The sequence below is a fragment of the Orbicella franksi genome, chromosome 9 (assembly GCF_964199315.1).
Source record: "Orbicella franksi chromosome 9, jaOrbFran1.1, whole genome shotgun sequence".
NCBI lineage: Eukaryota > Metazoa > Cnidaria > Anthozoa > Scleractinia > Merulinidae > Orbicella > Orbicella franksi.
The window spans coordinates 9,615,565-9,639,318 of record NC_138153.1 but is presented as its reverse complement, the minus strand read 5'-3'; the positions used below and the strand labels follow the sequence as shown (position 1 = coordinate 9,639,318).

The following is a 23,754-nucleotide window of genomic DNA, read 5'->3' as shown; positions in this document are numbered from 1 at the left end:
GATGAGGGTTAGTCGACTCCAAAACGTGTCACTGAACCGATTGCGCGAGAAAAGCGCTGGAAATTTGTCCCAGAGCGGTCCTGTTACCGTTTTTCGGAACGCCTTTCCGTTTGAGAGCCAAGAAGAACCCGCCATGTTGGTCTGACTCGTAGTAGTTGTAGCCGTCGTTTTGGTGAATTTCCTTCCACACACAAGACGGATTCTCAGTGTCCTAGAAAATAATTCAGAAAAACATCAAAAAGATGGTTAAAAAAGCGTAGTTGATGTTAAAGATAAACCGTTGGAAATTGTATCTGGACTACAGTGGGAAGCCCCCTCCCGGAAGGGGCATCTTTTTCAGACTGGAGGTGTAAAAAAAGGGAATGAATTTCACGAGTTGAAATGTAGAAAGGGGTAGAAAGACTGTCATATTGTTATTTGAAAAGACCCTTTCCAAATATCTCGAATGGCTAGTTCACCAGGTGAAGTTTAAGAGGTTACTCAGTCGGGTATAGAAAAAAAGGATATACCGTGTCTACTGCTAGAAGGTATGTGAAAGATGTACCACTCTCTATGGAAGGTATATGCCAAAAGTCTAGTAAAGGGTAAGGGTTAGTGAAGAGCCTCCCCGTAAAAAACGTTGAAGGTAAACCCCAACCCCTCCCAAGGAGGGAAGCCTGTGACTTCACGAGTGAAATCTTGAGTCAGGTATCTAATGTGGTTAAGTTATGTCTTCTAAAGGACCTTAAAGTGGGTTAAAACTACTGAAAAAAAAGAAAAGTATCATGCCTTGGTACAATGGCATGTTTTGAGCTCCTTAGAGGGCGTTGTTGTATTGGTAGCCATTGCTTCTCTCCTTCGAAACGGCATTTCAAGATGATAGGTAATTTCACAACCGAGAGCAATCAATCACTTTTAAGGAAATCGCGCCATATGTTGACTTCATAATGTAGGATTCAAACTGTTACTTTTGGCGCCAGATTATCCAACCACAAATAGGTTTATCGTGTTAGACCAATATCTCAGTTACCAATATCTCGTTGACAGTTGTTTTGAGATATGTACTTTCGAACCATCACTGCCACAATAATAGGGAGCTTAAACAACAACGACGGCGACGCCGAGGACGACGCCTTGTCAAAAATGAATTTATATTTTACTAGTGAAATTCGCGATTGTCAAGATCTGTGCAGTACACCAGTGGCCCTAGGAACGTGCTCAGGCTAAATATGTAATAACAGCAGTTGATTCCAAATGGAAATACCAGAAATTAGCCGTAGTCGTTCGCGTGCCTCAGACTACGCAGAACTTGGCCATGTCACGTTCTAGTGTTGCAGAGGACAGCAAAGAAATGTACAAAGATTTAGATTTATAACGCACGTGCACAGCTATTGTTTTGCTCATTATACCTTTTGTTTGGTGACGATCTCGTTGCCTTCGTCGTGGTTTGCTAAAGTCCCTAATGTTAACACTTAAACTTGGAATCGAACTCCTTTTAAAGAAGCGTTGCTTACCCGGTTTCTTGGCATTTTTACTCCTAACATCCACCAGCAAATGAAACGATTAAAGGGCCAGAAAAATTCCGGCTAACTATAAACTAAAACACTTCAACAACATTACTTACCGTTGTGAATAAATTTCCTTGGACATTCATCGCAATATATACATTGGTATTTTCTCCTCGAATGGTAACCTTGCTGAAATCGACCGTATTCATTTCTAAAACTGGGAACCAAAAAGAAGGGCATTACGTTAGTAATCTCAAAATGGCTTGAGGTTGACCAAATGAACGCGGCGAGTGTATAGTATATATATTTTTTTATCTTACCACAGTAGTCATCTTTCGTTCTCGCGCCACAAATGTTTTGCTGTTCGTCAATTTGAAGATAATATCCCCATCTCGAGGTCAGTAATACTTTTCGAGATACCATGGTGAGTTGTAAGAACACTGCTACTGTCCAGCAATTAATCAAATTTCACTTCTGGGAGAAACAGCCATCCCAGACGGCCGGCCGATCACAATACAGACGCGTGTCTATTTGAGGAACTATATTAAGAATACGCGACGATTAAAGTCCACAGACAGTGATATATCGACTAAAGTGAAATGTAAGTTGATCGGGGTTGGAACCAGGTGAAGATATGCTGTTTATTTAGACACCTTACAGCTTTTAATACTTCAGTTTCAACCTTCTTCAAATCATTTGATCCTCTTGTCATTTCGATTTCAGCTATCAGATAAAAAAACCCATTATGGGTATCATACTGACCATAGTTTAAATTGTCATCATTTTAAGGCCCTGTTAGGGGTGTTTCGGGATACGGGAATATTAAGGTAAAACATCAACGGAGTATAATGGGATATGGAATATTGTAATCAGATAAAACGGGATATCAAGTGGGCAAATCGCTAATTTTTGTAGTCTGCGTAGCAGCCGTGTCAGTCCTTTACTTTCCCAGGCGGAGAGATCGAACTAGCGAGCGAGCAAGCGGGCGAGCGAAAAATTGGGGAGAATTGGAAGGGCGTGGCTTCTCCTTCTGCTCCTTGTTTTTCGCACTCGTTCGCAGTTTCGTTCCCTTCCCGTGCTTTCTTTGGAAACGCCCGCTACGTAGGCTATTTTGGCCAAGAATTAACGGGATGTGGGATACGCAGAGCCCCCGCTAATGGAGCTTCCATTTTAGTATCCATCGTCATGTGTCTCGATTTCCATGGCTTTTTTTGGTACAATTCTCCAGAACGTGTTGCGGAAAGAAGAGCTAGGATGAAACTGACGGACTCCAAAATCTGGCAGACCGTTAATTCAGTTTCTTTACTGATGTGTCAGTTTTCAAACACCAGAACTGAAGTCAAAAAGAGGAGTTTTCAGGGTATATATTAGAGGATTTTCTTTAAATAGCTTGACCTTTGCCTCTTGTTTACACGTGCTTGAGATAATGTGGAAGGTATTGGATTTGTGGTTTCGTCAAAATGAACTGCGCTCTGTTTAGTGGGTTCTGGACTTCTCACTGTAATGATTCCTGATTCCAGATCACTGCAAATGTTTTTATAATTCACGATCATGATTTTATCCTGTCGTATTTACTACAAAGCCTTTTATACCGAAGAAATACAGAGTGGCTATTAACTCCGGCTTTCGATGTTGCGGTTAGGATTGCTAAAGGTCATCGCTCTTCACCGCTCAGCAGTCCGACTATTGGCGGGTGTCCAGGCCTTTTTCTACACGTGAGATGCCCCGTAAGGTTATCTTTCTCCACTATATAGGCTCCGGTCACGTCACTTAAGGAGACTAAAACTTTTAAGCGAATTTTGAGTTGTTGCTTAAAGTTGTTGCTGGACTGAAGGTTATTTATATGTCAACTGCGACTATATAATAAAAAAAGACCACTGTCCATGCCACAGCCACCAATAGGTTTGGTGATTTCGTCACAAACAAGTATGCCTCGGTTGTGACACTGTAGCTTCAGTTGATGGTAGAGTGATGTCCGTGATTATTGCATTATCATATCTGTACTGAAGTGTACTTATTAGTATTATTTATCACTGACCAAACCTGTAATCTAGTCCGTATGTACTGCAAGAGGTTTGAATAAACACATTATCAACTTCAAGCCAGCCTTAGGTCAACTTGACGAATGGTAGCGTGAATGTCGGCTTTAAAGACCTTAAACGACATCAAATTATAGCGTTAAGTTGGGTGACTAAACTTTTATTTTCCTTGGATCTCTATCTTCATGCTGTGCTTAAGGTAATAGCCCTGTCTTATCAATAACACTCTTTGAAATATCTTGATGGGTTAATGAACCGGAAATTTCCATTGCAGAAAGCAAAAAACAAAAAAAATAAAAAACTAAAGTAAAAGTAGGTAAGATAAAATAAAATGTAAAAAAAAACCTCTTGACATCCATAAATTTAAATCATTTTCGAGAGGCCTTGATAGTATTTCAGGTGGCTACACAGAGAGCATTCAATGTAGTTGAATACGATGAAATAAATTCAGCGAAGGAATGAAAGATCGAATAGTTTACCTTTGTCTCTTGTTGACAACTCCTAAGCAAACCTACGGGGAAAACCGCTGCTCACATGCCCAACAAAACACTAGCGCTAATCTCGTACCTAGGCCTTCGCTTCTTTTTGGAAATTGCTTATGTATCTGCACGACGTCCATTTTAAGATGCAACTTTTTGCGAACTTTTTAATTTAAAATAAATTCTGTGGTTTTGGTTAAGAGCCACCTTAACCTTAATTAATGTCTATAACAAAATCTCCACTACATTTTTAAGTCAACATTTACATTGACATTTTTCTTGAGACATTTTTTTTCACCTATAACTAATAATTTAAGAACATTAAGCTCTAACTAAAGTCCTAACGAAGGCGCACACCGACACTTTTCCATCATTTACTCCTCCTTAGTTTTGATATCACCCTTCTTACAGCACACACGACACAGGCATCTACATGCCAGTCGTATCACCATGACGACCATGATAACTATGGCAACAAGGAATGCCATGACGTCAAGCAAATAGTACTGATACCAAGGGATGTTAAACACTTGAGCTCTGAGGTGCCGGGCTCCACCATGTCTAAGCACATACTCTACCCAGTCACAGATTTCTTGGAGGGGCGTTTGTCGACGATCCTTTAACAGGCCAGAGATATGTATTGCTTTGATTTTGAACCTAAAGATGAAGGAAAGTTTCATCTTATTCATTATATTATTTTACCACTTATAGTGGTAAGGTAAAGTCAGTATACGAGCCAAGTGGCCCATCAGGTCGGTGCTCATCTCTGGTTTCAGTTACAAAAAAAGCGACTAGGAGTATTTCTCCCCCCCCCCCCCCTCCCCCGGGATGGGATGCTAGTCCATGGCTGGGTTACTCTCAGCATTAAATTCGGCGGTACCCATTTACCCACCTGGGTGGAAAGAGGCACTGTGAGAGTAAAGTGTCTTACCCAACTGAACACAACACAATGTCCGTGGCCAGGGCTCGAACCCGGACCGCTCGATCCGGAGACGAGCTTACTAACCACGAGGCCACCGCATCACAGTAAGCATACAAAGTATAAAATCATGTGGCGCCCCTCTGTCCGCTAACTGTTGAATTGAACACGATCTCTTACCTATTCTAATGAATAGTTCAGGCAAATAATTTGGGTAATGTTGTTCCGCAACACCTCAATACGTAACTCTTCATCCCCCTAAATAAACATGCAGCTCCATTGGAGACTCAATAATGTCATGGGACATATCTTAATTGTCTTGTTAACAGCCACGGCATCTTGTTCAAAACAGTTTACCCAAACCAGATCAAGGTAAGTACCTTTGCGATCTGAGCACTGCACCTTGATTTCGTCTTGCCCAAACTCAACTGGGAGTTTCTAAGGAAAAGGTCCTGGGAACCATATTGCAGGTTACCGAATGTTAACACTAAACATGGACAAGAAAGCAAGATAGCTACCTTGGTTCACCAATAACACGCTCAATTGTCTCCAACAATTGTTGGGCATCAGTGCTTTTATAATCCACAGCTAAACCAATTCCAACATACTCTGCCTTCTTAGCATTACTTTGCTGATCAGCGTACAAAGGAAACGCTACCACAGGAACACCATGATACGCAGACTCATAAAGACTGTTGTGTCCCACATGGGAGACAAAAGCTTTGATATCCTTGTGACCTAGTAGATCATTCTGAAGTAACCAATCCACTGCTCTGATGTTTTTGCCAAGGAATGATGGAATGTAACCTGCCGGAGAAGAGAGGTTCTGATGTCAATTATGCTGCTCTCACTAAATTAAATAACAAATAAAATAAACAGGAATTTGCAGTGGCACATCCCACGGTCGTTCACTGTTTCCAGATCGAATTGGAATTTAGCAGTGTTGGTACCGGTTTCTGGGGAGGGAGGAAAACCGGAGAACCTGGAGAAAATTCCACGGAGCGACAACCAACAACAAACTTAACGCATTTATGACACCGAAAATGAGCCTGCGGAGTAGAATCAGCGGAGTAGAACCTTATGAGCGACGTTATCAATTTGAACGCAACAGGCTTGCACACAGTAAAGTATAAAACTATGCTTTGCTCAGCCTCCCTTAGTTAAAGGTTCACAAGATGTACCTGGTACTTTCAAATAGTCCACGAGGTACCCACTATTGCTAATTACGGGAAGTAGTTCCTTTGTTTTACTCCACTATTACCTTTGAGTCTCCACACCACTCGCTGTTTCAGCTTCCCAAACGCTGTAGCTAACATGTCTACCACTGGCTTTGGAAGATTTGAAGCTACGTTTGCTCCAAAGGAAACAATGATAAAACCATGGCCCCCTGAATTACTGACAAATTCTTCTAAATCAGGGGGAAGAGGGTTAGGTTCTCTGGCATTTGGTGGTCCAACCATAACATTGCCTGTGGAATATAATCCCAACAGAAATAAACATTAACACTAACGATTCTTTATTCGTCATTTTCAAATAGCTCTGGACAGTGTCCCCCTCCTGTCTCCACCCCCGTAACGTTTCTTCTTCTTACCTGGCAACAGAGGTTGTGGGTATTCCAAGGCAAAATCTGATGTACTTATAAGAAGATCAGCATTACTAACAGCTTCCTGGAGGCTTCTCTCAGGGTTGATGTTGTACTTGACCTTCAGAGCACTCATTCGTCTGTTTTTCGCAATATATACCACTAGCCTCCCTGCGAAGTACGCTCCCAAATTCACCACACGTTCCAAAAAATTCATTTTATCAGATAATCCTGTAAAAAGTTGTGGAACATAAGAGACAGGCATTGGTACCATGTGGTCAAACGCGAAAGGTGCGGTTAGTGGAAGAGGCAGAATTTCCACTCTTGGAATGTCAAAGCGTTCCCCAAGCATTACTGCAGGGCAAGCTGCAGGACTGTCATAAACAATGATATCGACCCCTGTCAGTTTCTCCTGCAACTCCGTGCTCTGTAAGAATCGTTCGCACATGGTAACCTGTGCCTCACTCACTTTCTTCAACAACTGGAACTTGTTTCCTTCAATTTCAAGCCGGGCCAAGTCATACTCAACGAATTCTGATTTGTATGGTACTTGGTAAATCGTGTGCGCCACTTTCTCACTGGGCTTGATTCTACAGGACGAGGGAACAACCAAAACAACCTAAAGGGCAGAAACACAGCAGACGTAGTCAGCTGAACGTCGGTACAGGAACTACACCATGCACGGGCCAGATTTAACTGGCCCCTGTGGGCGGAGTAGGGGCGGGGGGAGGAGAGGATGGGAGGTTTGAGTATCCCATATCCCGCTAATGTTTGGTCTAAATATCCCGTATCCCGATAACTCCAATTTCAAACATTATTATACATTGAACTATCTCTTTTCTGATTGGCCAAAAGCGTACAGTGAATTTTCGAAATCAGCGCCTGTGATCTAGCTGCAGATCATAATCATGTTAGGGTCACTCTAGGTCACGTGTAATCATGTCATGTATGACCGCGGCGCATGTTTTGTAAGATAATCATGTCAAGTTCGCGCACTTTGTGTTACTTGTCGTCAGTGAAGAAGCAAAAACATGACTTCCATATTTTTTTTTCGTTCAATGTATAATAAAACAATCATTAGACTCGGTTTTTTTGATATCCAGAATAATCAAGGTCTCGGTAAGGGTTATCAGCCTCAGCCCTCGGCTTCGGATGATCCCTACCTCGACCTTGATTATTCTGGATATCACAAAAACCTCATCTAAGAATTGTTTAGAATTAGTTTAGAATTCAGACGAAATATCCTGGCCTTTGCCAGTGCGGTGGCCGTCATGGTCGCTATAGAAAATTGGCGCTGGACTGCGTTTAGTAACGGTACGCTGAGGTTCATTTTAAAGTCTCCATTGGACATCATATTGTTTCACAATTGAATAATAACGTACATTGGTGTTGACACAAGAAAGAAAGAAGTGAATAAAATGAAAACCAGTCTTTTCCTGTCTGCAGTCAATTGTGCTAGATGACGAGGTTGTCAGGTTTCTTCCCTTCGCTAATTTGTTTGTATAGATGACTGTTCATTCGTTTGTTTTCTTGACGGAGTCACTTTCAGACGTTGATCGCGACGTTTCGACCGCACTACTTCATGGGAACGAGGATGATACTGGCAAACTGTTCCCGCTACAACTTAGAATCCTGCGAACCTGCCTGCGAACAGGCTCCCGGCGGGGACGAAAAAAAAAAAACATTCGGCGAGCGCGAAATAGGAGAATGAGCGAAGCGATCGGGGCGGGACAGGGCTGTTCGCAGGCTAAATCAGTTCCGCTTTGTGAGCACCAGCTTGCGTACTTACTCTGCAACATGAGTCCTATGCGCACACACGAAGGAGATTTTTAGCACAGAGGGCCACTAGCTAATCAGTTTATACTGTCATGTGTCACCCTCTCTAGATAAACTTGATTGATTGATTGAAGGGGCTTGTCCCCACTTCACGTTCCCTTGTGTGAAATTATTGAATATTCAAATGCGCAATTATCCCTCTTTCTCTGGGCTTCCTTCGGTCATTCAATCACAGTAACTTTTGCCGAATTTATTTTTACTTCTTTGATTAAAATCCTCAAATCTAGGCATAACGTGGCACTCGTCACTCCGAGAGTTGCCGCGGATGTGTGAGCCAAAGTTTATATATGAGATGAAGTTGTTCCGCCCGTCAGGACTACGCACCTTACCTGCCAAGACGAGACAACTTTCGATCGCTCACCCGAGTTATCTCGCCCACTGGGACGAAATTGCCATTCTCATATGTAAACGGTTGGTTGAATTTTTCAATGAAGTGAGTGAAAAGTTAGCTCGGTCAGGGTAACTGTCTTGGGTACTGGAGCTCTTAAAATTAATTGTTCACACCGAAAAGGGTAGCATAAAATGTTCTCAATATTTCGCTCAGGTTCGACTATTTATGAGAGAAAATTCAAGAGAAGGTTAAAACTGTTGGCAACAAGGAGCGGAGAGTCTGAATTCCATAGCCTCTGGCGAGTAGTATTCTTAGAATTAACTCTAAATGCATACAGTACCTCGTGACCCTTGGAGGCAAGCTTTTTCATTTAATATTAGCGAGCAGTATTAGAATTAACTCTAAATGCATACAGTACCTCATGGCCCTTGGCGACGAGCTCTTTCATTTAATATTAGCGAGCATATGTTTCGAATTAACTCTGGATGCATACAGTACCTGATGACCATTGGAGGCAAGTTCTTCCATTATTTGCCTCATGACCCTTAGAGACGAGCTCTTTCGTTGCGTTTGTTTAATATTAGCGAGCAGTATGCTTCGAATTAACTCTGGATGCATTTTCGTTTTTAAAATGCGAACAGTATGTTTCGAATTAACTCTGGATGCATACAGTACCTCATGACCCTTGGAGGCAAGTTCTTCCATTATTTGCCTCATGGTAATGTATTGTGACCCTCCGATTAGCCAGAAGCCGGCAATCCGAGCCGAAGAAACCGTGTTGAATGCGAGTGAAAGAAGGAACAACGATAACAACGCCATCTTAGATCTTGCACACGCAACACATCACGCTACGTAAGTACTTTTTAAAAAACATTGCGTCACTATAAGTACTTCAGTCACGTAGGAACAGGAAGGACGGCGCTCATGCTTTAGTAGTGTCCACCTCAACTTTATCGGCTCGGATTGCTGGTTTCTGTGCCGAACATAAGGCATATTCTGGAAGAATTGACTCGCCACAGGGGGCGGCATAGTCTCCTCCGCAACCGTTTTTGGGACGTCACGCAACGCATTGCAAAACAAAAACTAGTGAGGCAATCTCAGATGGTGCAGGGTATAATGTATAGCTCTGACGCAGTACTCATAACACAGTTCCTATACAACCCCTGCCATTCACTCCTGGTTTGTATTGACCTTGCTAGTCAGCTAGGGATTTTGATGAGACATAATCTTAGCAGTGTGTATGTTTGATGTGTGTATTTTCATTCACAGTCCAAGAATAACTTACAGGTTATTACCGTTTATCAAGACAGCTCTTGAATGTTACTGTACTGTTTTACGTCGATTTTTGCTCATTTTAAATTAAATAATACATTTAGGCAGCGAACGTGACAAGTTTACTCTTCACGAAAACGTTTGAAACTTGATACTTTTGTTTTCCTCGCAAAGGTATGTAACCTGAAACTCTTGTTTTCTCGAAAACACACGGAAGATGTGCTTGTCTTCTTTTCACAGCTGGAGATAAATAGGAGAAATTTGAATGTCGGATGAAGAAATGGAAGAGGAACGATTTGCTTTATTTAAAACGCAAAGTTTCTTTTGACCGATAAACAAGAACTAATTTAATTATCAAATAGTCACGGAACAGCACGTTCTGTTGCCACCTTTGGCGTTAACAATAAAACCACTTATATTTAAAATACATAGAGGATATTACACGGTGGCGAGAAGATATGAATTTTATGTTCGAGTGGCAAGAACAATATCTCACTCGTTCGCTTCGCTCACTCGTGAGATATTGTTCTTGCCACGAGAACATAAAATTCATGTCTTCGAGCCAACGTGTAATGTTCTTTTTATTATATGGAGAAACCAATTCAACAAAAGCAAAAGACGGGAATCGTGACTTCATTGAACGATACGACACTCACAAAGGTGACATACGGAAAATACGCTACTCGGGTCCCGGATGAAGTGGCGTATGAAATCTACGAGTGGTTTAGTTCCCAGTAAAACACTCTTCTCCGTATAATAAACACTGATATCGATCAATACAACTGAGAAGCGTTTCAACGAGAGGTATTGAAAGTAAACAGAGCTACTTGAGTGAGATTTTATCCTTCATCGGTGAATGAGTCCCCTCAGAGACTGATAAAATTTATGCTTTCAGTAGGTGCCACGGAGTCTGCAGCAATATTTGAGCAGTCTCCTGGGTTTTTTGCCCGGGGGGGTACTTTGGGAATTTAATAATAATAATAATAATAATAATAATAATAATAATAATAATATAATAATAATAATAATAATAATAATAATCTTTATACAGGAGGCTCCACTTACTAATGTGGTAAACACTCTTTTTCCTTGGCCATCGTACCTTTAGGAGAAACAAAACACAAACCGCGGTGATAAACATGGAACCAAAACGCGTGTTAAACGAAGTTAATTTCCTTGACGTTTCGTATGTACAACATACATCTTCAGAAGTGACCGTTAACTAGATTACAATCGAAATTTAAACGCGAAAAAAAAGAAAAAGACTGGTATCTAATAATATGTAACAAGACTAATAGTTAATAACAAACAGATCAGTCTCCGGGTCCTGAGAGGTCCTGAAATAAAAATGATGGGTGGGGATGTGCCGCTGGGACCCTGGACACCTTAGCCTATACCAGAGCTAGTTCAGCTGAATTTTGGTAACCTATACTAGAGTAAACTCCCCAAATCCCCGCATCTATCGACACTGTTGACGCTGATTTGCGTAAATTTAAACTTGGCGATTCGATTTTTTTTATATTTTTGAGTGGCAATTCCTGGTTTCCTTACTCTAGATAAAATCTTCAACCAACCTGTCAGTTTTGTGAAAAATGATACTCTATTCTAGACCCAAATACTCTGATTTATATGCTCTATCCTAGAGTAAACTGCTTGAAAACCATACCCTTCACAGCGGCACATACCTATATAGCCCATATAGGGCAGTGCCCCCCCGGGGGGGGGGGGTTTGTACAATTTGACAAGTTTTAATGCCACCTACTCGGGAGAGTTTCGGCTAGGGGTATGAACATTTCGGTCTCTTTGATAGAGACAATTTAAGGATGAAATAAACGCGCTAGTGTAGTTTGAAAACGACAGATGATATTTCTTGAACCAAGTTAGGCGTTATTCCAAAAGACACCCAGTCACCCTAGCATTCTTGTATCGCGCTAACGATGCTAGAACGGATGCGTATGACGTATTAGGGTTCTACCACAAGGAAAAGCGCTCAGCGTTAGTGTCTAATCTTATATGAAATGTATCATTCACCTGATATGTAGTTGACACTAACGCTTATTAATCTGCGCATGCGTTTAGGGCAAATATTGGTTTTGCTCTAAAGAGAGAAGTGCCACAAGGAGAGCAAGGGGCTTTCTGAAACAAATATATTGCTTTTTGAAAAACTCACAGAAGTAACGTAGGTACATGCACCACTCATTTTACGTAGTGCTCACAAGTACCTAGCCATCTTACCCTCCTTGCTGCAAGCCTAATTAATTAATTGAAATTAATTAATTATAGAAACATTAAAGTTCACACCTTATTGCCATTTTGCAATAGTGCGTTATTGCCATAGTGCTTTAGCGACGTCAACCCCCAAACCATCCCAATAGTGCACTCTGCACTAACAAAACAATAACAGCAACAAAAATGCCCTAACTGTGTGTACATGTCATTGAATATGACCAAGTTCAATGTATTTTACAGTTTTACAACTATCAATCGACAAAACAACGACTGCTCTTTGGTTCCCCTAAAGTCAAATGGTGGTTTACCATTCCTGCTTGTGTAAGAATGATATCTTTGCAAATGCTCCGCCGTTACCAAGCTGGGGTTAAAAATACCGTGTGTGCTTACTGAAAGCCAGTCCAGAAGGCTCTCGATGCTTTCGAAAACATGTTGCGCGCTACGTATTCCGTAACTCTTAAAGATGTGAAATCCCGCTGAAGAACAGTATCGCTCGATCTTGGCCCTCTCTTCCAATTGAAACATCTCGAAAATTAAGCGCTCCTCGTTCCCTGGATTAAGCTCCTTATAAGCGCTCAGTACAAAGGGATGAAGATTGTCTGCGTACTGAGCGGCCATCTTCCCTCCACTTCTAAGACTTGCAAAATTATTGTTGAGGACTGCTTGTTTGTTAGAGATCCAGTGGATGACATGGGTTCTGAAAATGATGTCATGCGATTCCGAGCCAATCCCTGGGAAGTTTGAAGCGCTTCCTTCCACAAATGAGAGATTCGTGACTTCTAGGCTTTTGTACATTATGCTAGCATTTTTTCGAGCATTTTAGTGAGGCAAAAGCATTGAGCATTATTCGAGCATTTTATTGCCATTTTCCCGGAAAATTAATTTTTTTTCCGAGAAACTAAAAAAGAAATTATTTTTCTTAAGTGAAATAGATGCAACCTGATGCTGCTGCTGTCAACACACTTCGCTGTGTTCCCTTTTTTGATGCAGACAATGTCATTGAACCTCTTCAGCGTGAGCTTGCAGCTTATGAAGCTCTGACTGATGACGTTGCAGGAGAGATAAATGTGCTGGAATGGTGGAGTCAGCATAGCTAAGAAATACCGAGTTGGGCAAGTGCGCGTATGTAAGCAGATCCTCTTGTTGCAACCATCATCAGTTGCATCTGAAAGGGTTTTTTCACTTCTCCAGAATTCCTTCAACAATCGACAAGAACAAGCGTTAGAAAATTACATCGAAACGTCACTAATTTTACAGTACAACAACAAATAACTTTCTAGAGATAGTCAACTACTCTCTGTTCTTAGCCTCGTAGATGATTTCGACGATTATGTTTTTTTGGCTGTATTTATGAACTTGTATACGTTGTTGTTATTACTTGCAACACTTGTACGTTTTTGTAAGTGTTAACAGTTAACACCATGTGAAAAATGTTGAAATTAATTTTAAAAAAAACGTTTGTATAATGAGCATTATCCGAGCATTTTATTGACTTTTTTGGGGAGACCGAGCATTTGGGAAAATTGGGGCGTTGAGGTGGAGCATTTTAGCGAGGAAGCAGAAGCATAATGTGCAAAAGCCCAGTGACTTCACCGTAAGAGTGCTGAGCCCGTAGAATTCGCTCCTTGTCAGGATCAACAGCTACAACCTTTCCCTCGGGTCCTACAAGCTCAGCCAGATATGCAGACAGCTCTCCTGTACCGCCGCCTAAATCCAAGATGGCGTCTCCAGCTTGAGCACAAACATCCTTTTGAATGAACTTTTCACCGACCACTTTTTGCACGGAAAGCGAGGTTTGTTTGTATCGCTCGGCTGCGTTACTGCTGAACAGATTTTCCATTAATAAACTGTAGACTACGACAGCTAAAGAGTGCCAATTTCAAAACGAACAGTTTTGGTTTGATTTTCACTAGTTCGTATCACTCTGCGCCTCAGATAATTTACGACTCCTACTACGACTTCATTGCTAGTGGTCAGTAAAAACCGGCCATAAATAATTAGAGTCCTTTTACAAATTGCGCAACAGTTTTGAGAGTTGGGGGTCTGGAGGGGTACACCTCTACCTTCACCAAATGTTCTAAGGGGTACCCCAATGAAATTGCTTTTGGTAAAGGGTCAATCAACCGATGGTATTACAGTCGAACCCCTCTTAAGCGGCCAGTTCAGTATCAAAGTCCTGAAATTATTGCCAGTAAAGTATTGTAAATGAAACCTACATTAAGGCGGGGGTACACATAAATTTAAGTGAAATTTTAGGAAGTTTAAAGAGGGATTAGAAGAAAAAAACAAAGGGTGTTTGAACACCGCCAGACAGTTGATTGCACCCCCGAAAGGGCACCCCGGATTGGTGGGCAACTGTTTGGTGTACGTCTACCAATTTTTAACTTCAAATTCTAATTCTAAAACAACATCAAATCTTCAAAATTTCCTATTTCCCTAAATTTTACTAATCCTTTGAGAAAAACTATTTATCCCCAAATATACCCAAAAATTACCAAAAAATTTACAAAACAGCCCAAAACGTAGCTACGTGAAATGAGCAGAGAGATTTTTGACTACTTGAAACGTGAACGAGACATGTGCATTCAAACCATAATACCCAGCAAAAATACGGCCCTCATGTTAACCCCCGCCTTAACCGGCCACCTTTTGGTCGTCCCGATGAGGGTTCTTCTATTGTCTTCACCCCTATTAAACGGCCACCCAGAATTTAATGCTCGTAAATTAACTTTGTTTTGGAAGAGGCGATGGCAGAAAAGACTGTGGAGTAAAAGGTGACAACTGATTAAAACATTCATACACACGTTTATCATGATTGTCTTGAATTTTAGAAATTGACCCGATGGTGAAAATATTCAAGGTGAACAAACCCCTATTAAGCGGCCACCTCCCATTTCCTCGAGGGTGGCCGCCAATAGCGGTTCGACTGGATGTTCTGACAGTTTAATTAATGCTATGGAAATATACGTATTAGGTCTTATTAGTATGGATGTTTACATTTGTTTACCTAAACCTCGTGGGGTTCAATCAAAACCATTTCTCGGCATAGACTTACTGTGTTCGTAAAATGCAGTTCACAATCTTGGGGACCCTGTGGTTTCAAGGGTGACTTCTTTTGAGACTTCTTCGTCGAACGTCTGCTTTTTCTTCGAATTCGCCATTTTACATTATGCGTTAAGACTATCGCGCACCTCGTGGTTTTCGTAGTAGTCTGAGCAAGTTTAAGCATTGTGAAGCGGATTTCTAAAGCTAGAGACTACCGCGTGTTTTATAGTTTATTTTATATGTTCACGAACACGACTTAGAAAAGCCTTGGCTTTGGGAGGTTAACCATGGGAACAGCTATATTTCATTGGCTGTAGTTTGATTTCATTTGTTGATTAGCTCCAGTCGCGACGGATAGCGCAGTCTTTTTCCGGTGGAATATTGTTCGCTCGAATATTCGCTATGTTCGCTGGAATCTTTGGAAAAGTACACTGAAGGCAAGATCATAAATATCATAAATGTTAAGTAGCATAAATATTAATTGTTAATACTGTTACGCAATATACGTAGAAAGTATCCTTAATGTAAGATCCATAAGAGTGCGCCTGAACAAAGGAAGTGCAATGTCAAAATACCGTCTACTTTTATTCATCTGGGGAAATATTATAAAATATAATTAAAATTATAAAATATAATTACATAATAAAAAAGGCCAACCGACGTCTCTAAGCTCTCAGGTCACTAAAGCGCTGCGCGGTGCTCCTTCCTCTGACAATTTCACAGTATACTGCTCACTTGTAAGGCCAATTCTAAAAAATGTTCGTGCAGTCTTGTCGCTGTACCTTTCTGACACCATCGAAAGGGTCCAAAGGCGTGCCCTTCATATTACATTTCCAGGCTTATATTATAGGGAGACGCTTCGCATGGCTAACATACAATCCCCGCAGGAAAGAAGAGTTTCTGCGCGCCGCAAGTTTATTTGTACTTTGACTTCAGGGAATCCTGTCTACAAGCTCGTTAAAAGTCGCATACCCTGATGTACAGACCAATCACTCATCGAGACCTAGGAACTATCCATGCTACAGCCACCAATAGGTTTGGTGACGTCGTCACATACAAGTATGGCTCGGTTGTGACACTGTAGCTTCAGTTGGTAGTATAGTGATATCCGTGATTATTGTATTATCATATCTGTACTGAAGTATAGTTGTTAGTATTATTTATTACTGACCAAACCTGTAATCCAGTACGTATGTATTGCAAGAGGTTTGAATAAACATATTATCAACTTCAAGCCAGCCTTACGTCAACTTGACGTATGGTAGCGTCGGCTTTAAAAACCTTAAACGACATTAAATTATAGCGTTAAGTTGGGTGACTAAACTTCTATTTTTCTTGCATCTCTGTCTTCTCTATCCTTATGCTGTGTTTAAGGTAATAGCCCTGTCTTAGCAATAACACTCTTTGAAATATCTTGGTGGGTTTATGAACTGGCGGAAATTTCCATATCAGAAAGCAAAAAAAAAAAGAAAAAACGAAAATGAAAGTAGGTAAAAGAAAATAAAATGAGAGAAAAAAATAAACCTCTTGACATCCATACATTTAAATCATTTTCGAGAGGCCTTGATAGCATTTCAGGTGGCTACGCAATGAGCATACAATGTAGTTGAGTACGATTACAGTAATTAAGTAAAGGAATGAAAGATTGAATAGTTTACCTTTGTCTCTTGTTGACAACTCCCAAGGAAACCTACGGGAAAAACCACTGCTCACATGCCCAACAAAACACTAGCGCTAATCTCGTACCTAGGCCTTCGCTTCTTTTTGGAAATTGCTTAGTATCTGCACGACGTCCATTTTAAGACGCAACTTTTTGCGAAGTTTGAAATAAATTCTGTGGTTCTGGTTAAGAGCCACCTTAACCTCAATTAATATCTATATCATACAATCTCCACTGCATTTTTAAGTCAACATTTACACCGACATTTTTCTTGACACATAGTTTTTCACCTATAACGAATAACTTAAAAACATTTTAAAAGCTCTTGTTAAAGTTTTATCAAGGCCCACACCGACACTTTTCCATCATTTACTCCTCCTTAGTTTTGATATCACTCTTTTTACAGCACACACGACACAGGCATCTACATGCCAGTCGTATCACCATGACAACCATGACAACTATAGCAACAAGAAAAGCCATGACGTCAAGTAAGTAGTACTGATACCAAGGGATGTCTAACACTTGAGCTCTGAGGTGCCGGGCTCCACCATGTCTGAGTACATACTCTACCCAGTCGCAGATTTCTTGGAGGGGCGTTTGTCGACGATCCTTTAACAGGCCAGAGATGTGCATTGCTTTGGTTTTGAACCTAAAGATAAAGGAAAGTTCTACCATTTATAGTGGTAAGGTGAAGTCTGTATACAAGCCAAGTGGCCCATCAGGCCGGCGCTTATCTCCGGTTCCAGTTATAAAAAGCGACCAGGAGGGCCAGGGCTCGAACCCGGACCGCTCGATCCGGAGACGAGCACACTAACCATGAGGCCATTGCACCACAGTCAACACATACAAAGCATAAAATCAGGTGGCGGCCCTCTCTCTGCCAACTGTTCAATCAAACACGATATCTCACCTATTCTAATGAGCAGTTTAGGCAAATAATTTGGGTAATGTTGTTCCGCAACACCTCAATCCGTACCTCTTCGTCTCCCTAAATTAACAGCTCCACTGGAGACTCAATAATGTCATGAGACATATTTTAATTGTCTTGTTAACAGCCATGGCATCTTGCTCAACACAGTTTACCCAAACCAAGACAAGATCAACGTAAGTACCTTGATCTTGTCTTGCCCAAATCCAATTGGAAATTTCTAAGGAAAAGGCCCTGGGAACCACATTGCAGCTTACCGAATGTCAACACTAAACATGGACAAGTGAACAAAATACCTACTTTGGTTCACCAATAACACGCTCAATTGTCTCCAACAGCTGTTGGGCATCAATGCTTTTGTAATCCACAGCTAAACCAATTCCAACATACTCTGCTTTCTTAGCATTACTTTGCTGATCCACGTACAAAGGAAACCCTACCACAGGAACACCATGATACGCAGACTCATAGAGACTGTTGTGTCCCATATGGGAAACAAAAGCTTTGATGTCCTTGTGACCTAATAGATCATTCTGAGGTAACCAGTCCACTGCTCTGATGCTTTTGCCAAGGAATGGTGGAATGTAACCTGCCGGAGAAGAGAGGTTCTGATGTCAATTATGTGGCATGCTCTCACTAAATAACATAAAAAATAAAATAACAGGAATTTACAGTGGCACATCCCACGGAGAGGCTCTTCGTACACTGTTTCCAGATCGAATTGGAATTTAGCAGTGTTAGTATCGGTTCTTGTGGAAGAAGGAAAACGGGAGAAACCGGAGAAAATCCCATGGAGCGAGAACCAACAACAAACTCAACCCACATATGACACCGAGTTCAAGATTCGAACCTAGGCCACATTGGTGGGAGGCGAGCGTTTTAACCACTGCGCCATCCCTGCACCTCAAAATGAGCCTGTGAAGTAGAACCTGCGGAGTAGAGCCTGCGGAGTAGAATCTTTTGAGCGACGTTGTTATCAATTTGAATGCAACAGGCTTACGCATAGTAAAGTATAAAACTATGCTTTGCTCAGCCTCCCTTAGTTAAATGTTCATAAGATGTACCTAGTACTTTCAAATAGTCCACGAGGTACCCACTGACTATCGCTAATTACGGGAAGTAGTTCCTTTGTTTTACTCCACTATTACCTTTGAGTCTCCACACCACTCGCTGTTTCAGCTTCCCAAACGCTGTAGCTAACATGTCTACCACTGGCTTTGGAAGATTTGAAGCTACGTTTGATCCAAAGGAAACAATAATAAAACCATGGGCCCCTGAATTACTGACAAATTCTTCTAAATCAGGGGGGAGAGGGTTAGGTTCTCTGGCATTTGGTGGTCCAACCATAACATTGCCTGTGGAATATAATCCCAACAGAAATAAACATTAACGCTAACGATTCTTTATTCGTCATTTTCAAATAGCTCTGGACAGTGTCCCCCTCCTGTCTCCACCCCCATAACGTCTCTTCCTCTCACCTGGCAACAGAGGTTGTGGGTATTCCAAGGCAAAATCTGATGTACTTATAAGAAGATCAGCATTACTAACAGCTTCCTGGAGGCTTCTCTCAGGGTTGATGTTGTACTTGAGTTTCAGGGCACTCATTGGTCTGTTATACGCCATATATACCAACAGCTTCGCTGCGAAGTACGCTCCCAAATTCACCACACGTTCCAAAAACTTCATTTTATCGGAAAATCCTGTAAAAAGTTGTGGAACATAAGAGACAGGCATTGGTACCATGTGGGTAAACACGAACGCTGCAGTTAGTGGAAGAGGCAGAATTTCCACTCTTGGAATGTCAAAGCGTTCCCCAAGCATTACTGCAGGACAACGTGCAACACTGTCATAAACAATGATATCGACCCCTTTCAGTTTCTCCTGCAACTCCGTGCTCTGTAAAAATCGTTCGCACATAGTAACCTGTGCCTCACTCACTTTCTTCAATAACTGGAACTTGTTTCCTTCCATTTCAAGTCGGGCCAAGTCATACTCGAAGAATTCTGATTTGTATGGTACTTGGTAAATCGTGTGCGCCACTTTCTCACTGGGCTTGATTCTACAGGACGAGGGAACAACCAAAACAACCTAAAAGCCAGAAACACAGCAGACGTAATCAGCTGAACGTCGGTGCAGGAACTACACCATGCATGGGGCAGAGTTAACTGGCCCCTGTGGGCGGAGTGGGGGCGGGAGGAGGAGAGGGTGGGAGGTTTGAGTATCCCATATCCCGCTAATTTTTGGCCTAAATATCCCGTATTCCGAACATAATCAGTTTTCCTACTGGATATCCCGGGATATCTGTTCTAAATATTCCATATCCAATAATTTTTTCCCCCAAATCTTCTGTATCCCGTTAGTTTTGTAACTTAATATCCCATGTCCCCAAAACCTCTAATAGGGCCTATTTTTAGGAAGCTAGTTTCAACAGGAGTGAAATCCCTAGTTTATAAACCCATTTAGAATCCAGACGAAATATCCTAGCCTTTGCCAGTGAGGTGGCTGTTGTAGTCCCTATAAAGAATTGGCGCTGATTTACGTTTAGTAATGGTACGCTGGAGTTAATTCTCTAATAAAGTCTCTATTGAACATCATGTTGACCCACAATTGAATAATAACGCAGACTGGTGTTGACACAAGAAAGAAAGAAGTGAATAGAATAAAAAGCGGTCTTTTCATGTCTGCAGTGAATTGTGCTAGGTGACGAGGTTGTCAGATTTCTTTCATTCGCTAATTTGTTTCTATAGATGAATGTTTACTCCGCGTTTGTTTTCACGATGGAGTCACTTTCAGACGTTGATCGCGACGTTTCGACTGCAATACTTCATGGGAACGAGGATGATAGTGGCAAACTGTTCCCGCTACAACATAGAATCAGTGAACCCATATCCGCTTCGTGAGCACCAGCTTTTGTACCGCCAACCATGCGTCCTATCCGCACACACGAAGGGGATTTTTAACACAGAGGGCCACTAGTTTATCAGTTTATACTGTCATGTGTCACGCTCTCGATACAAAGTTGATTGATTGATTGATTGATTGATTGATTGAAGGGGCTTGTCCCCACTTGACGTTCCCTTGCGTGAAATTATTGAATATTTAAATGCACAATTATCCTTCTTTCTTTGAGCTTCCTTCGGTCATTCAATCACAGTAACTTTTGCCGAATTAATTTTAACTTCTTTGATAAAAGTTTCTACTTTAAAACGTCAAATCTAGGCATAACGTGACGCTCATTACTCCGATGCGTGAGCCAAAGTTCATGTGAGATAAAGTTGTTCCGCCAGTCAGGGTTACCTTACCTGTCGAGACGAGACAACTTTTGATCGCTCACCCGAGTTATCTCGCCCACTGAGACGAAATTGCGCTTCTCATATGTAAACGGTTGGTTGAATTTTTCAATTAAATAAGTGAAAAGTTAGCTTGGTCAGGGCAACTGTCTTGGGCACCCGTGCCCTTAAAATATTGGTTGTTCACACTGGAAACGGTAAGCATAAAAAGTTCTCAATATTTCGCTCAGGTTCGACTATTTATGAGAGAACATTCAAGAGAAGGTCAGAACTGTTGTCAGCAAGGTGCGCAGAGCCTGAATTCGCTAACCTCTGGCGAGCAGTATTCTTAGAATTAACTCTAAATGCATACGGTACCTCATGACCCTTGGACACGAGCTCTTTCATTAATATTAGCAAGCAGTTTGCTTAGAATTAACTCGGGATGTATACAGTACCTCATGGCCCTTGGAGACGAGCTCTTTCATTTAATATCAGCGAGGAGTTGCTTAGAATTAACTCTGGATGCATATTTGTTTGTACCTCATGACTCTTAGAGACGATCTCTTCCGTTTCAAAATAGCGAGCAGTATGCTTCGAATTAACTCTGGATGTGTACAGTACCTCATGGCCCTTAGAGACGAGCTCTTTCGTTTAATATTAGCGAACAGTATGCTTCGAATTAACTCTGAATGTGTACAGTACTTCATGGTCCTTGGAGACGAGCTCTTTCGTTTAATATTAGCGAACAGTATGCTTCGAATTAACTCTAAATGTATACAGTACCTCATGGCCCCTAGAGACGATCTCTTTCATTTAATATTAGCGAACAGTATGCTTCGAATTAACTCTGGATGTGTACAGTACCTCATGGTCCTTGGAGACGAGCTCTTTCGTTTAATATTAGCGAGCAGTATGCTTAAAATTCACTCTAAATGCATACAGTACCTCATGGCCCCTAGAGACAAGCTCTATCGTTTTTAAAATGCGAGCAGTATGTTTCGAATTAACTCTGGATGCATACAGTACCTCGTGACCCTTGGAGGCAAGTTCTTCCATTATTCGCCTCATGGTAATGTATTGTGACCCTCCGATTAGCCACAAGCCAGCAATTCGAGCCGAAGAAGCCGTGTTGAATGCTAGGGAAAGAAGGAGCCACGATAACACCGCCATCTTAGTACTGCACACGCAACTCTCTACGATACGCGATTACCATACCGCATGTACGTTAAAATATTGCGTGACTAGTACTCTAGTCACGTACGAACAGGAAGGACGGTGCTCATGCTTTTGTCCCGGGTTGGGGGGCGGGGGGCGGGGGGGAGGGGTTACTCCCTTATATATGCTATATAGGTATGTGCGGCCCCAAAGGGTAGGGTTTTTCAGCCGTTTTGGTCAGAAATAGGGTATCGAATTTGGCCATGTTTGGTCTTAAATCGGGTTTGGTTTTAGTACTCTGGTCTTATATTGGGTAATGTTTCTTAGAAGTTACTTTTTCATCATTATCAATAAGAGCGTCAACAAAAGCCCTTCATAACTTAAGTTTAGGACAACTGTGCCAGCTACAAAGGTCATAAATAGGGTATCGATTTTTTGGCCAGGTCTTAAATAGGGTAGCACAAGGCATATTCTGGAAGAAATTTGACTCGCCACCAACCGTTTTTTGGGATGTCACGCAAAGAAATGCAAAACAAAAACAAAAACAAAACACTAACAGTGACAACAATGTCACGCCACGAGCTCATGAGTCGTGTCCGGCCTGTGAACACTTTACTTCATTTGTTCCGACTTTTAGCCGTTATAAATTAACGGCGAAACTCATACCCACAGATATATATTGTTCCGAAGTTTAGCCGTAAATTAACGGCGATATGCATACCCACAGTAATATTTTTGTTCCGATTTTTCGCCGTGAATGAACGGCGAAAATGGGATAAGTATAATATATAAAGTAAGCGTTTGGCTAAAAGTGTTTTATATCTATAGAAAAAATTTAATGGGAAATTAGCAATTATCTAAACAGCGCTATTTCGGACATAAAGGGCCGAAAAACCATGTTACCCATGTTACCCTCGGCCGATTAAGGCAGTTAAATTGGCCGATTTAAAGATGTTAATTCGGCTGATTGAAGAATAAAGTTAGATAGGGCTATGGCTGGTTTGCAGTGTCACGCCATCAAAAATAAAAATCATAACCATTCAATAAATTAAGTCAAGAAGCTAGGATGTGAAAGATGATTGATATATAAACAGCCTCGCCAAGATTTAGGTCTGTGCGGTTTTTCATTCTTCCGTTATTCGGAGAAGTGTTTCACTCAAATTTATAGAGCTTTGTATGAAGTCTCCATGTTTGTGCCCCTCGGAGGGACACAAATATGGCGGCCGTAAAGTAACAGAAACATCTCTCATTGAGTTTTGCCATTGAAACGAGAAGTTATTACTCTAGAGCTCCGACACACGGAAATTAACACTTCTTATACAGCAACAATAGTATCACTGTTATACTTGTAAACATGCAGGCCTGCACGACAAAGAGAGTAGAGGACTTTTTTTACATTTAAATATTTTATGTGACTCAATTGATAGTACCACTGTTATATTTGTAAATTACTGTACTTTAGATAATTTAAGATTGTAAAATGTACTCGTTAATTCAGTTGTTTTACTGCAAGAGAG

At 41.3% G+C, this 23,754-nt stretch overlaps 4 protein-coding genes and 1 pseudogene across 6 annotated transcripts in view; all 5 read right to left on the bottom strand.

The window, feature by feature from the left end:
* The window catches only part of LOC145498415 (uncharacterized), a 229,661-nt pseudogene that overhangs the window by 146,531 nt on the left and 59,376 nt on the right, over positions 1 to 23,754 (bottom strand). The window lies entirely within an intron of this gene.
* On the bottom strand, positions 29 to 2,128 carry LOC145498409 (fibroblast growth factor 10-like). The gene is made up of 3 exons (XM_081478341.1): positions 1,808 to 2,128; positions 1,604 to 1,704; positions 29 to 211 (listed from the first exon to the last, which is right to left on the bottom strand). The coding sequence occupies exons 1-3, from the start codon at positions 1,908 to 1,910 to the stop codon at positions 29 to 31; spliced, it is 387 nt and encodes a 128-aa protein (XP_081334467.1). The 5' UTR covers positions 1,911 to 2,128.
* LOC145498364 (UDP-glucuronosyltransferase 2B1-like) lies at positions 3,651 to 9,965 on the bottom strand. Its single transcript, XM_081478289.1, has 5 exons — positions 9,349 to 9,965; positions 6,516 to 7,125; positions 6,186 to 6,392; positions 5,443 to 5,731; positions 3,651 to 4,662 (listed from the first exon to the last, which is right to left on the bottom strand). The coding sequence occupies exons 1-5, from the start codon at positions 9,490 to 9,492 to the stop codon at positions 4,380 to 4,382; spliced, it is 1,533 nt and encodes a 510-aa protein (XP_081334415.1). The 5' UTR covers positions 9,493 to 9,965; the 3' UTR covers positions 3,651 to 4,379.
* On the bottom strand, positions 12,076 to 13,723 carry LOC145496935 (uncharacterized). The gene has a single exon (XM_081476703.1). The coding sequence runs from the start codon at positions 12,967 to 12,969 to the stop codon at positions 12,409 to 12,411; it is 561 nt and encodes a 186-aa protein (XP_081332829.1). The 5' UTR covers positions 12,970 to 13,723; the 3' UTR covers positions 12,076 to 12,408.
* Positions 14,010 to 22,301, bottom strand: LOC145496934 (UDP-glucuronosyltransferase 2B1-like). 2 transcript variants are annotated; one of them, XM_081476701.1, is made up of 5 exons: positions 22,109 to 22,297; positions 19,289 to 19,898; positions 18,959 to 19,165; positions 18,111 to 18,399; positions 14,010 to 17,531 (listed from the first exon to the last, which is right to left on the bottom strand). In XM_081476701.1, exons 1-5 carry the CDS (start codon positions 22,250 to 22,252, stop codon positions 17,249 to 17,251), a joined length of 1,533 nt encoding a protein of 510 aa, XP_081332827.1. In that variant the 5' UTR covers positions 22,253 to 22,297; the 3' UTR covers positions 14,010 to 17,248. The 2 variants fall into 2 exon arrangements, with proteins under 2 accessions (XP_081332827.1, XP_081332828.1); XM_081476702.1 differs by lacking the exon at positions 18,959 to 19,165 and having other exon boundaries at positions 22,109 to 22,301.

Bases quoted from the DNA above. Each gene is read 5' to 3' on its own strand.
- LOC145498409 (XM_081478341.1), bottom strand. From the start codon at position 1,910: ATGGTATCTCGAAAAGTATTACTGACCTCGAGATGGGGATATTATCTT. The intron at 1,705-1,807 runs GTAAGATAAAAA...TTTGGTTCCCAG, and splicing joins AACGAAAGATGACTACTGTG to TTTTAGAAATGAATACGGTC. The intron at 212-1,603 runs GTAAGTAATGTT...ATTATTTTCTAG, and splicing joins AAGGAAATTTATTCACAACG to GACACTGAGAATCCGTCTTG.
- LOC145498364 (XM_081478289.1), bottom strand. From the start codon at position 9,492: ATGGCGTTGTTATCGTTGTTCCTTCTTTCACTCGCATTCAACACGGTT. The intron at 7,126-9,348 runs GTACTGTATGCA...TCTGCCCTTTAG, and splicing joins TTGCCTCCAAGGGTCATGAG to GTTGTTTTGGTTGTTCCCTC. The intron at 6,393-6,515 runs GTAAGAAGAAGA...TATATTCCACAG, and splicing joins CCCACAACCTCTGTTGCCAG to GCAATGTTATGGTTGGACCA.
- LOC145496935 (XM_081476703.1), bottom strand. From the start codon at position 12,969: ATGTACAAAAGCCTAGAAGTCACGAATCTCTCATTTGTGGAAGGAAGC.
- LOC145496934 (XM_081476701.1), bottom strand. From the start codon at position 22,252: ATGGCGGTGTTATCGTGGCTCCTTCTTTCCCTAGCATTCAACACGGCT. The intron at 19,899-22,108 runs GTACTGTATGCA...TCTGGCTTTTAG, and splicing joins TTGCCTCCAAGGGTCACGAG to GTTGTTTTGGTTGTTCCCTC. The intron at 17,532-18,110 runs GTAGGTATTTTG...CTTTATCTTTAG, and splicing joins CGTGTTATTGGTGAACCAAA to GTTCAAAACCAAAGCAATGC.